General features: G+C 39.0%; 1 protein-coding gene across 1 annotated transcript; it reads left to right on the forward strand.

Annotated features, from left to right (window-relative positions):
* The first annotated feature begins 3,121 nt into the window (after positions 1-3,121).
* Positions 3,122-12,029, forward strand: LOC114735283 (peptidyl-prolyl cis-trans isomerase CYP95). Its single transcript, XM_028922965.1, has 9 exons — positions 3,122-3,202; positions 3,349-3,403; positions 3,559-3,647; positions 3,789-3,813; positions 10,409-10,447; positions 10,560-10,686; positions 10,788-10,900; positions 11,706-11,732; positions 11,853-12,029. Exons 1-9 carry the CDS (start codon positions 3,128-3,130, stop codon positions 11,933-11,935), a joined length of 633 nt encoding a protein of 210 aa, XP_028778798.1. The 5' UTR covers positions 3,122-3,127; the 3' UTR covers positions 11,936-12,029.
* Positions 12,030-12,323: the final 294 nt, after the last annotated feature.

The following is a 12,323-nucleotide window of genomic DNA, read 5'->3' on the forward strand; positions in this document are numbered from 1 at the left end:
AGAGCTGGATACCACCAAATCAGAATGGTACCTGAAGATGTAGATAAAACTGCATTTAAAACTCATGCAGGGCATTATGAGTGGCTAGTAATGCCATTTGGATTGACTAATGCCCCTGCAACTTTTCAGGGAGCTATGAACAGTATTTTTAAACCATTTTTAAGAAAGTTTATTTTGGTTTTCTTTGATGATATACTGATTTATAGTTCTTCCTTGACAGATCATGTGGAGCACCTGATTCAAGCTTTCAAAATTCTAAGGGAACACCACTATTTTGTGAAGAAATCCAAGTGCACTTTTGCTGCCAAGAATGTCGAGTACTTGGGACACATTATAAGCAATGGAAGAGTTTCTACTGACCCTAAAAAAATTCAAGCAGTTGCTGATTGGCCTATTCCTCAGTCTCTTAAGCACCTAAGGGCTTTCCTAGGCTTGGCTGGCTATTATAGGCGATTTATTAAAGGGTATGGAGGGTTGGCTAAGCCCCTAACTCAACTTCTCAAGAAAAATGGGTTTAAGTGGGATGATTCTGCCACTACAGCTTTCAGCAAGCTGAAGAATGCCCTAGTTACAGCACCCGTTCTTGCTCTACCAGATTTTTCTAAGCAATTTATTGTGGAAACCGATGCATGTGGCTTGGGTATAGGCGCTGTTCTTATGCAACAAGGCCAACCGATAGCTTTTTTCAGCAAAGCTTTGGCTCCCAAGCATCTGAATCTTTCTATCTATGAGAAGGAATTGCTGGCGGTGGTGCAAGCAGTGGAACATTGGCACCAATATCTAGAAAGAACTAGATTTGTAATCAGAACAGACCAGCAAAGCCTTAAATATTTGCTTGGACAGAAGCTAAAGACCCCTTTTTAAATGTATTGGATAGCTAAATTGATGGGGTATGATTATGAGATTCAGTACAAGAAGGGAAATGATAATTCAGTAGCTGATGCCTTGTCAAGACTACCTAGTTCACAGCTGTTACAGATGTCCCTTGACACTACTTCTCCAGAATTAATGAATCAGATTCAGGAAAGTTGGAAGAATGATGCTGATTTGGCTGCCATTATTTCTGAAATTGAAAGGAAGGGGTCTGCTCTTGGAAAATACACGTGGGATGGCACTTACTTAAGGAGGAAAGACAAACTTCCAGTGGGAAATGATGCTTCATTAAGGCAGAAATTATTGGAGTGGCTTCATGCTAGTCCACAAGGGGGTCATTCAGGAATTCAAGCCACCTATCAACGAGTTAAGGGACTGTTTTGGTGGAAACATCTGCATAGGGATGTGCAGGACTTTGTTAAGGGTTGTGATACTTGTGCTCGCTGTAAATATGAGACTACTGCATCTCCAGGTTTATTGCAGCCCCTACCTGTCCCTAGTAAGGTTTGGGAAAGTGTTTCAATGGATTTCATTGAGGGTCTACCCAAATCTGGAAATAAGGAAGTTATTTGGGTTATAGTGGACAGAATGACTAAATATGCCCATTTTATTCCCCTCTCTCATCCCTATACAGCATCTACTCTTGCTCAATGTTTCCTAGACCAAGTGTATAAGTTACATGGAGCCCCGGTTGAAATCATAAGTGATAGGGATCCAATCTTCATCAGCAACTTTTGGAAAGAATTCCTTAAGGTCCTAAAGGTGGAACAAAAGCTTACATCGGCTTACCATCCTCAAAGTGATGGTCAAACAGAGGTCTTAAACCGATGCTTAGAGCCTACTTACGTTGTATGTGTTGGGAAAGCCCTAAGGAGTGGAGTTCTTGGGTGTCTCTAGCAGAATGGTGGTACAACACTAATTTTCACACTTCTACTAAAATTACACCTCATGAGTTGTTGTATGGGCAGAAACCTCCAATATATGTTCCCTACATCCCTAGATCTGCTGTGGTTGAAACTATTGACAGAAGTTTTGAAGCTAGGGAAAGAATGGTAGCTGTCCTAAAGCATCATCTACACAAGGCTGCTAATACTATGAAGCAAATGGCAGATTTAAAGCGTTCAAATAGGGAGTTTCAAGAAGGCCAATGGGTTTTTCTTAAATTGCAACCTTATAGGCAGATTTCAGCTGCAACTAGAAGCTCTCAAAAGCTGGCTCCTAGATTCTTTGGTCCCTACAGAATTCTAAAGAAGGTTGGTGCTGTTGCTTACCGTCTGGAATTACCCTCTGAATCCAGAATTCATCCTACATTCCATGTCTCAATGCTTAAACTCTGTCCAGACCCAAGTGTTAAGCAGAGACATCCACCTATTGACTGGCCAGCAATCCCTACCACTCTATATCCAGAAAAAATATTAAACAAGAGGGTTGGCAGAAAGAAAAGAAGGATTATTACAGAGGTTCTGGTTCAATGGAAGGGACTTCCTGATGAAGAGGCGACTTGGGTATCATTATTCAGTTTACAGAACCAATTTCCAGATTTTCAGATTATTGATCCTTGAGGGCAAGGATCTTCTGAGGGGGGGGGGCATTGTTATATTAAAAATATAAGAAGTAGTTAGTTACAGTTAGTTAGTTTAGTTAGTTGATTCCAGGTAGTTTAATGAACTAGCCGTTGGGAGCTAACCTATATAAAGGGGTTCCTAAATCAATTGTATGTTATGATGTTTGTTTTCAGTGAATATTCAATCTCTTCAGTATTCTCAGTACCTCTCTCTCTCTCTCTCTCTGTCTCTCTGTTTCTCCTACTCTTCTCCCTCTCTTTCCTTTCTTTTTCAAATATCGTAACAAATTATGTTTCGCAGTGCTGATTGTATCTAAGTTGATTATTACCAAGCGCTTTCCTTTGTGAATGCTTTGGTGTGGAATAATTCGTTGGTGATCAGGGCCCGTTTTTAAGCCCTTGAAAGTTTTTACTGAACTTTGGTGCTAGTCCTTTTAGAGGTCATCATCATCAATGGTTGGAAATGGTTGAGGAGGGATTGGTATGTGAGTTGGATGTCATGTGTGAGACTAAACTGGGCTTGATTTGATATGTGCTAGTATCAATGTTTCCTACAAATGTGATATTATATAATATCATTAAATTATTACATTACATTACATTATATTGATAATTAATTGGTGTCTCTTTGTTGACTTTTGTGACCTAATGGTTTTATTGGCTTGAGTTCTGATTCAGAAAAGGAAGACAATGGAAGACATGAATCCCCTTGTTTATGTGGATGTCTCGATATGCAGCGACAGCCATCAAAGGATGATTTTTGAGGTAGCTGTTTTCTTTTTAGTACTTTTGATTTTGAATTACAATGATTGTCACAATCGATGATAAGGGAGGTTTTATTGTTTGAATTTTGCCACTTTCACTTTGAGGAGGGTAGAAATGCAACCTGACAAATTCTTTCATCTGCTCAGCTATACTATGACATTGCGCCCTTTGCTGCAGAAAATTTCCGTGCGCTATGTACAGGTAGTAATTTGATTTTGTTATATACTTCTATTAAGACCTGTTGTGCTGCAGTTACAGTCTCACTGATTGAATAAGTCATTGGATATGCTGATTTGTTTTGATTTTTTGGTTCATGATATGGGTTCCATATTTCTAATTTAATCTTCTTTTTTCAGGAGAAAAGGGAGTCAGCTCAAAAACTGGAGACTCTCTGTGGTACAAGCGTGCTTTCTTTCATGACGTTAATCAAGAAAATTATGTGAAGGTATGTACTGATATAGTTTTCAGTTTGTACTTTCCAAGTTGTCCATCTTATAATGCTAAATAGGCTTTGTAATGGCCAAACTTGTTTTGTATGTAATGTGGTATCATGACTATGTACTGATAGCTGGTTTTCCTTTTGCAGGGAGGTGCTTATTGCTTTCAATATGGTACATTTTCTATTGATGCATTGATCTTAGGATGGCACACTTGACTAATTCTGGAGCTTATAATTTGAAGTTGACGGAATGATTCTATCTTTTATTGTATATTGAATGAGTAGGAATACATCATATATATAACCGAACAAGGATAACTCAAGATAGGATATTGCTATCTATCCCTATCTGATCTAAGACGGAAAAGATAAATGAGTAAACTAAAAAACTACTTAACAAGTAACACTAAGTTTATTTGACTTGGGCCTTGGGCTTTGTCTTTCCAACACTCCCCCTCAAGCTGGAGAATAAATGTTGATCATTCCCAGCTTGCTCTTTAGTTCTTCAAACGAATTCCTCGGTAATGGCTTAGTGAATAAATCTGCTACTTGACTTTTGGTTCTGACGTAGGACAACTTAATGGTGCCTTCTTCAATTTTCTCCCTGATGAAGTGTCTATCAATTTCAACATGTTTTGTCCTGTCATGATGTACAGGGTTTCTAGCCATTTCTATAGCTGACTTGCTATCACACCATAGTTTCATTGGTGCATTGTGTATGAGTCTCAACTCTTTTAGAACTCTGATTATCCAGATCCCTTCACAGACTCCGAGAGCCAAGGCTCTTAGTTCTGCTTCAGCACTGCTTCTTGAAACCACAGGTTGCTTCTTACTTCGCCAAGTCACTAGGTTACCCCACAAGAAAGTAGTGTACCCTGTGGTGGACCTTCTATCCAACCAAGATCTTCCATGGTCTGCATCAGTATAAATTTCTATACTTCTAGACCCATCCTTTCCAAAAAACAATCCTTTTCCTGGATTCATTTTTAAGTAGTGCAGAATTCTCTGAACCGCGTCCATATGATGCTCTTGGGGTTTATTCATGAATTGACTTACTACCCCTACAGCATAACTTATATCTGGACGAGTGTGGGCTAAGTAGATAAGTTTTCCTACGAGCCTTTGATACCTTCCTGTGTCGACAGGTACACCATCCGCTTTGTATTCTAAGTTGCAATCAGCCTCCATGGGAGTTTCTGCAGGTTTGGCTCCAAGCATCCCAGTCTCTTGCAGTAAATCAAGAGTGTACTTCCTCTGGGAGACACTAATTCCTTTTTTAGATCTAGCGATCTCCATCCCGAGAAAATATCTTAGTTGTCCAAGATCCTTCATCTCAAACTCAGTTGCCAGGGATTTCTTCAGTCTTTGTATGGTAGCCTCATCATTTCCTGTAATTACAATATCATCCACATATACTATAAGGACAGTTATTCGGTTGCCTGCATGCCTTATGAATAGGGTATGATCTGACTGGCCTTGTGAGTATCCCATTTTTTTCATGGTACGAGAAAATCTCCCAAACCAAGCCCGAGGGGATTGTTTCAGCCCATACAATGACTTCTGCAGTTTACACACCTTTGGAGAACGATTACTGGAATTCTGTAATCCGGCTGGTATCTCCATATATACTTCCTCTTCGAGATCCCCATTTAGAAAAGCGTTTTTCACATCTAGCTGGTAGAGAGGCCATTCTAGATTTGCTGCTACTGATAGGAGGACCTTAATGGTGTTGAGTTTTGCTACTGGGGCAAAGGTTTCCTGATAGTCGATTCCGTAAGACTGTGTATATCCCCGGGCTACAAGCCTGGCCTTGTACTTATGCTTCCATCTGGATTGTATTTTATGGTAAATACCCATCTGCAACCCACTGTCTTCTTTCCTGGGGGCAAATCAGTAACTTCCCATGTTTTGTTTTTCTTCAAAGCTTCCAATTCTTCTTTAACAGCCTGCTTCCAATTTGGGTTCTCAATTGCCTCATGGAATGTCCTTGGTATTCTCTCATTTGAGAGATTTGTAGTAAATGCCTGCATTTTTGGTGATAATTTTTCATATGAAATAAATTTACTAATTGGATGCTGAGTACAAGATCTTACACCTTTTCTGAGAGCAATAGGCCAACCAAGATCATCAGGATTTAACATTGGGTCAGAGTCCTGGTTATGCCTTGGAGTGGAAGGGACTCTATTTTCTTGTTGCTCATCTGCATCATCTGACTCAGTGTTTTGCTGCTGTTCCGCACTTGTTCCCAAGTTGGTGTGGTTAGGTTGAGAGTTCTGGTGTTGTGGGATTGTTGATTCAAGATTGTTTATTGGCTCAGGTTCAGGGACAGTAGTAGGTGAATTGGTAGGGATGTCGATGTTTAGGTGTGTTGCAGTGAAATCTGGAGTTAGCCATTCGTTATAATTCTCCCCCTGAATGGGTATTTTGGGATAATAGGCGTCGTCCTCAGAAAAAACAGCATCTTTAGTGACATAGATCCTTTTTGTTGTCGGACAATAACATCGATATCCCTTTTGAGACGGGGAATAACCAAGAAAGATACATTTTAGTGCTCGGGGCTCAAGCTTGTTACCATCATTATGGTGTATGTATACCACACAGCCAAATACTTTCAAGGGAATGTCCGAGACTAAGGGTGAACTAGGGTAGGTTTCAAGCAATTTTTGTATAGGGGTTTGGTAATTCAGGACTCTCGAGGGCATTCTATTGATCAGGTAGGTTGCAGTGAGAATGGCTTCTCCCCAGAATGAGTTTGGAACATTTCGGGCAATCATAATGGCTCGAGTTATTTCTAGGAGGTGTCGGTTTTTTCTCTCAGCAATCCCATTTTGTTGCGGTGTGTAAGTACATGAAGTTTGATGGTGGATTCCTTGCTGGTCCAGGAATTCCTTAAAGGCTGTACTAAGGTATTCTCGCCCATTGTCACTTCTTAATATTTTAATTACCCCTTGAAATTGAGTTTTTATAAAAGCATGGAAACCTTTGAAGACTCTAAGAATTTCAGATTTTTCTTTCATCAAGTATACCCAAGTCACTCGAGTGTGGTCATCAATAAAAGTTACAAACCACCTAGCATTAGAGGTTGATTTAATTCTCGTGGGTCCCCAAATGTCACTGTGTATTAGGGTGAATGGTGCTGTTGGTTTATAAGATTGTTTAGGATAGGAGGTTCTTGTTTGTTTGGCAAGCTGACAGGTTTCACACAAAAAAGGAGCTGAATTTTTATTAAATAAGTCTGGGAACAAGTGTTTCATATAACCAAAATTGGGGTGGCCTAGCCTAGAGTGCCAAAGTAATACATCTTTATTCAAAGAATCTGAACTAAATAATGCCTTGCTCACATATTTATCTGGGCCTTCAAGATAATAGAGTCCATCCCATTCCTTAGCAATGCCAATCCTCCTCTTCGCTGTCAAATCCTGAAAAACACAACCAACATCGTCAAAAATCACTCTACATTGATGACTCTTGGTTACTTTGCTTACTGAAAGCAAATTACATGCCAGTTCTGGGACAAATAAAACATTCTGCAGTTCTAATTTCTCAAGAATTTTGACAGTTCCAACACCACAGACTTTGGAAAATATTCCATTTGCAACTTTCACCTTTAGGTTCTCGTGGTGACAATACTTTAAAGTTTGGAATAAGGATTTATTACGGTCATATGATCTGTAGCTCCTGAGTCAACGATCCAAGTGTTATCATTGGTCATTATGGCGTTTAGAGCTATGATAGAATTACCTGACTTTACCAGATTTGCCTTTGGAGTTACGGATGAGTTATTGTGTCTCTCAAGGATCCGTTTGAGTACTTGTAATTCTTCTCGGCTTAAGGTTTCTCCATTCTTCTCCTTATCAACTACTGCAGAATAGCTCTTGCTTTCAGGTCTTCTTCTTTGTTTTAGATTAGCCGGTTTGCCGTGCAGCTTCCAGCATATGTCCCTCGTATGACCATTTTTGTTGCAATGATCACACCAGCCTTTTGAATTCTTCCTTCCTCTTGGTTCAGGTACATTACTGCCTTGCACTGTCAAGGCAGAGTTTTCTGATGGCGTAAATACATTCTGAGTGAGTTGCTTCCTGCTCTCTTCACATTTTACCATGTTGAATGCTTCAAACAACGATGGCAGTGGCTTCAGTCCCATAATTCTTCCTCTCACGTCTTCAAATGCATCTATCAAGCCGAGCAAAAATTCATAGGTCCTTTCTTTCTCAACTATTTTTCTAAATAATTGAGCATCACTACTGCAACTCCATTCATGGACATCAAACATGTCCAGTTGCTGCCACAAGCGCGTAAGGGCAGTATAGTACTGAGTTACAGTCATAGAACCCTGTTTTAGTTCTCTTTGCAGTTTCTTGATATGAAAGAGTGCTGCAGTGTTGTCTATGGCAGAATAGGTTCTTCTTGCTGCGTCCCATATCTCTTTTGCTGTATTAGCAAGTAGGTAGCCTTCACTAATCTCTACAGTCATCGAGTTACACAGCCAAGTCATTACAAGGTTGTTCTCAGCAAACCATGTATTATAATTACTATCACCCGGTTTTGGCTGTGGGGCTTCTCCCGTGATATATTCCTCCTTTCTTCTTCCTCTTAAATACATGAGAACGCTTTGAGACCACTGTAGGTAATTGCTTCCATTTAATTTATGGGCAATTATCATTTGTTGTGTCTCATTAGAGGTTACCGACTCGGTTCCCATAGATGAAGAGGAAACGGATTGCTGTGATGATATACCTGTTGTCAGTGCCGTGGGTGGCGAGTTGGAATTTCCTCCAGTGCGTCTCATTGATCCGAACAGGGGTGGAAATTCCTCAAGTGTCATTGTCGTCTGCTTCTGGGTGCGTCGAAGAACAGTGGCCGCTGTAGGTTCACGTCGCCGAGTTCGCCGAGTAGCTCTGGTCGCGAGTCAGTGTTGTTCACGTCGCCGAGTTCGTCTTCAAGTCGCAACTTCTGGGTGCGTCGAGGAACAGTAGTCACTGTGGGTTCGCGTCGAAGGGTTCGCCGAGAACCTCTGGTCGCGGTCGCGGGTCACGGGTCGCGGGTTAGTGTTGGTTCACGTCGTCGAGGTTGCCGAATCGTTCTGATCGCGAGGAGATTTCAGGTCGCTGGTACAGGTCCCCGACACGTCGCCGAGTTCGCCGAGTCCCTCTGGTCGCAGGGCGGCTTCATGCGTCTTCTCTAAATTGCGATACACAGGGCCGAAATCGCACCTGCTCTGATACCATGAAGTTGACGGAATGATTCTATCTTTTATTGTATATTGAATGAGTAGGAATACATCATATATATAACCGAACAAGGATAACTCAAGATAGGATATTGCTATCTATCCCTATCTGATCTAAGACGGAAAAGATAAATGAGTAAACTAAAAAACTACTTAACAAGTAACACTAAGTTTATTTGACTTGGGCCTTGGGCTTTGTCTTTCCAACATAATTTGATGCAATACATTTATACACTTTTATGTTTTTGAAGTGGCCAATCTCATAATCTCGTGTATTTTCATCATTTCATTGGGTCATCAGATGAAGTAATTATAGCTTTTTTATTACTATTACTACTTGGTGATTTCTAATTATTACTAATTCTTGGTTAAATAGAAGTAGATTTCTTTTTTGTGCGTAGCACAGAATTTGAAAATTGAGCCACAAAGTTAGCTGCTTGTGAATAATGCACCGTGATGTACGTTTTGTGTTAGATACTGTTATATTTGAAGTAAATTTTGTATCTTATTGTCTTTGAGCCATTTGGGTTGATAAACAGTAAATTGGGTTAAGATCAGCAGTTGAGGATTTTTGCTGGATCATTTTTGTTTTTTGATTAAAAATGTTGTCGTTTAAGATGATGCGCAACACTCACACACAAACACACTCAATTCTAATGCAGAACAAAGGAGATTTTTGGGAGAATGATAAAAACAGAGAGAGATTATGGCGGAGGAAGGTGTAGAAAAAAAGAAGAGAGAGGGAGAAATAGAGGGAGGAATAGACTCAAGGGGGGAGAGAATAGAAATTGAGGGAGAATAGAACAGAATTTAGGGAGTGAGTGGGAGAATTTGAAGAGCGGGAGATTTCATAAACTCCAATTTCCTTCTTTATGAAGTAATCTTGATGACAACATGCTATTAGAAGCAAAATCAAATTTGGTTTCCTCCACTGGAAGAAAACTTGATGACAACTTCCTAATAAAATAGAAACAAAATCAAATTTGGTTTCCCCCATTAGAAGGAATCGTGATGACAACTTCTTAATAAAATGCAGAAGCAAAATCCCATTTGGTTTCCTTTACTAGAAGGAAATTTAATGACAACTTGCTAACACTTAAACTCTAAGAAAAGCCAGCTTGCATAGAAATAATAAATTTAAAATCTTCTAATATAGATATTCTTATATTCTATTAGACGTCTTTCTAAACGAGTGGTTAAACTATGCCTTTGTTTGGAATTCCTAAGTTTAACCGATTATCTACTGCTGGTATTCATGTCGATCATTGTATATGGAAATCTTCAATCTTCATTCTATATAAAATACTGTTTTATGTTTTACTTGTCTATAAATCCTTCTTTGAAGGATCCTCTTGATACTGTATCATATTGATTGCGTTTTATGACCCTAGCGGTTCTTCTCAATTATAACATAACGTTTGGCTGGTCTAATGCCCAGTTTTATATAATTTTCCAACCTTGCTAAAAAATTTCTTTCCTTCCTAGATGTAATGTCTACCCTTACACCTTTGCATCTTATTTCCAATTGGTTTTGCAGCGACAGGCGGAGAAAGCATATATGGTTCAAAATTTCCAGGTGAGAATGCTGGATACTGGAGACATACTTTTAAAAAGCTTTGAAATTTTTTGACTATTTATTTTCAGTTTGAGGAATAGAGCTTCTACATTGTTCTTGTGATTTATGTCAGATGAGCCGAAAACAGACAATCAGCTTGGGCATCATGAAAGAGGTCTTTTATCCATCGAGACCAATGATCGCAAAGATGGACGTTCTCATTTTGTCATCACCTTGAAACCTGATGATAACCTTGACAGGTTCATTTGTGTGGCTAACTCTTGGAGCTGTGTTTTAATTTTTGCCCCTTTTTGGTAGAAGTGCATAATATACTAATCCCATCATTTGGAATCTTGGGTAGGACTCATGTGGTCTTTGGGAAGCTTATCCAAGGGCTTGAAACACTTGCGAAGATTGAAAGATATGGTCCCTTCATGCCTATTCAAATAGTAGATTGTGGTGAATATAATGGAAGTAAGATTCATTTTGATCATCGAAGTTCTATCAGGAATGGTGGCAATTATGCCCCAGATTATCTTCAAAATATTTTGCATTCCCCCAACATGAGATGCTAGAGCATAATGTGTGATCATTCTCAGCAATGGTATTATTTATAATTAGTGTATAATACTTGAGATGACACAATCAAAAAAAATCTTTGGCCCCTTCTTATTATTGAATGAAATCATAAAATATATGTGAAGTTTAAAATAAAAGAAAGAGGGAGAGTTTGATGCTTGGAAAGCTGTGTATTATTCTGATATGTACAGGGTATAAATAGGTACAGAATATCAATCAAATGAGATTAAAGATCCGAGATGCTAGCCCAGGAAATAGGGAGTAATAATAACAGAATCATATCACACATAATCAGGAATTTAATGGAGAGTTGACTATTGATATTAATTGTAGAGATTTAACCTAGTTGACCTTGGGATTTTGGCCCATAGGCCCACTAGGGTAGACGCTAACAAGATGCTTGTTTTTATGAGAATGAAACTTACCTAAAGCTCTTGGTTACTTGATGTACTAGACTATTAGTGCTTTTCTCTTAGTTTACTCCTCTAGTGACATTATGTTTGTGGTTCCCATTATTTTACTGACCCACAACTAGCCATTAATTTTAAACAAAGTAAACGGCTTATGTGGTCTGACAAATTGGAGGTATGAGGGGACCCTCTTTTTGCATTATGCTATTACCCTTACATCTCTTGATCTATATTTTTTTGGGCTGATTTGTTTTATCAGCAAGTAATTTTGTTGTGTGCTGTTATTGCAGATGACTCCGATGCTGAGGACGACACAGGTGAAACTAAATAAATGTTTTAGTTTTTCATTGTATTAAGGTGGTATTCAGAGTTGAACATTACAAAGTAATCTTATCTATGGAGTGAACTCTGGTATGCATGTACTGTGGTAAACGCAGGATGCTCCTCGTTTGGAAGACTCAATGAAGGGCAATTAATAGGGGATGAAGACGAAGACAGAAGGTTCAAATCACATCCATAATTCTCGTTAAAAGAGGAAATCTGTACAACTTTGCATATCTTTTGGTGCTAAATTCATGGCTACCCATTGCATCTTGGACAAAAACTCAAAGTTGAACACGCATTGAAATGGTATCAATAAGAATCGTTTAGTTATCATCATAGTGAGTTTGTCTTGAGAAATAATGTGTTATCCACACATGTACTTTCTATTAGGCTTTTTTTCGGTTTAAAATGGGACTATAGTAATTTAACAACTAGATAGGTGTTTGTGCAAATTTAGCAAGAGCATCAGCATATTGATTACAATATCAAATGATATAATTAAAAGTGACATTCCAAGTTTAAGGGAATATGTTTTGCTTCGCAGTGTGAGGAACCTAGCTAGTGATTATCTTTTATTGATGTGT

Source organism: Neltuma alba, unplaced genomic scaffold (assembly GCF_004799145.2).
Source record: "Neltuma alba isolate B1F8T4 unplaced genomic scaffold, ASM479914v2 tig00013199_pilon, whole genome shotgun sequence".
NCBI classification, from domain to species: Eukaryota; Viridiplantae; Streptophyta; class Magnoliopsida; order Fabales; family Fabaceae; genus Neltuma; species Neltuma alba.

What these genes read in the sequence shown, in the direction of transcription:
- LOC114735283 (XM_028922965.1), top strand. Translation starts at nt 3,128, where the DNA reads ATGGAAGACATGAATCCCCTTGTTTATGTGGATGTCTCGATATGCAGC. An exon ending in ATATGGTTCAAAATTTCCAG is followed by an intron (nt 10,448 to 10,559) that starts GTGAGAATGCTG and finishes GATTTATGTCAG; the next exon opens with ATGAGCCGAAAACAGACAAT. An exon ending in CGATGCTGAGGACGACACAG is followed by an intron (nt 11,733 to 11,852) that starts GTGAAACTAAAT and finishes TGGTAAACGCAG; the next exon opens with GATGCTCCTCGTTTGGAAGA.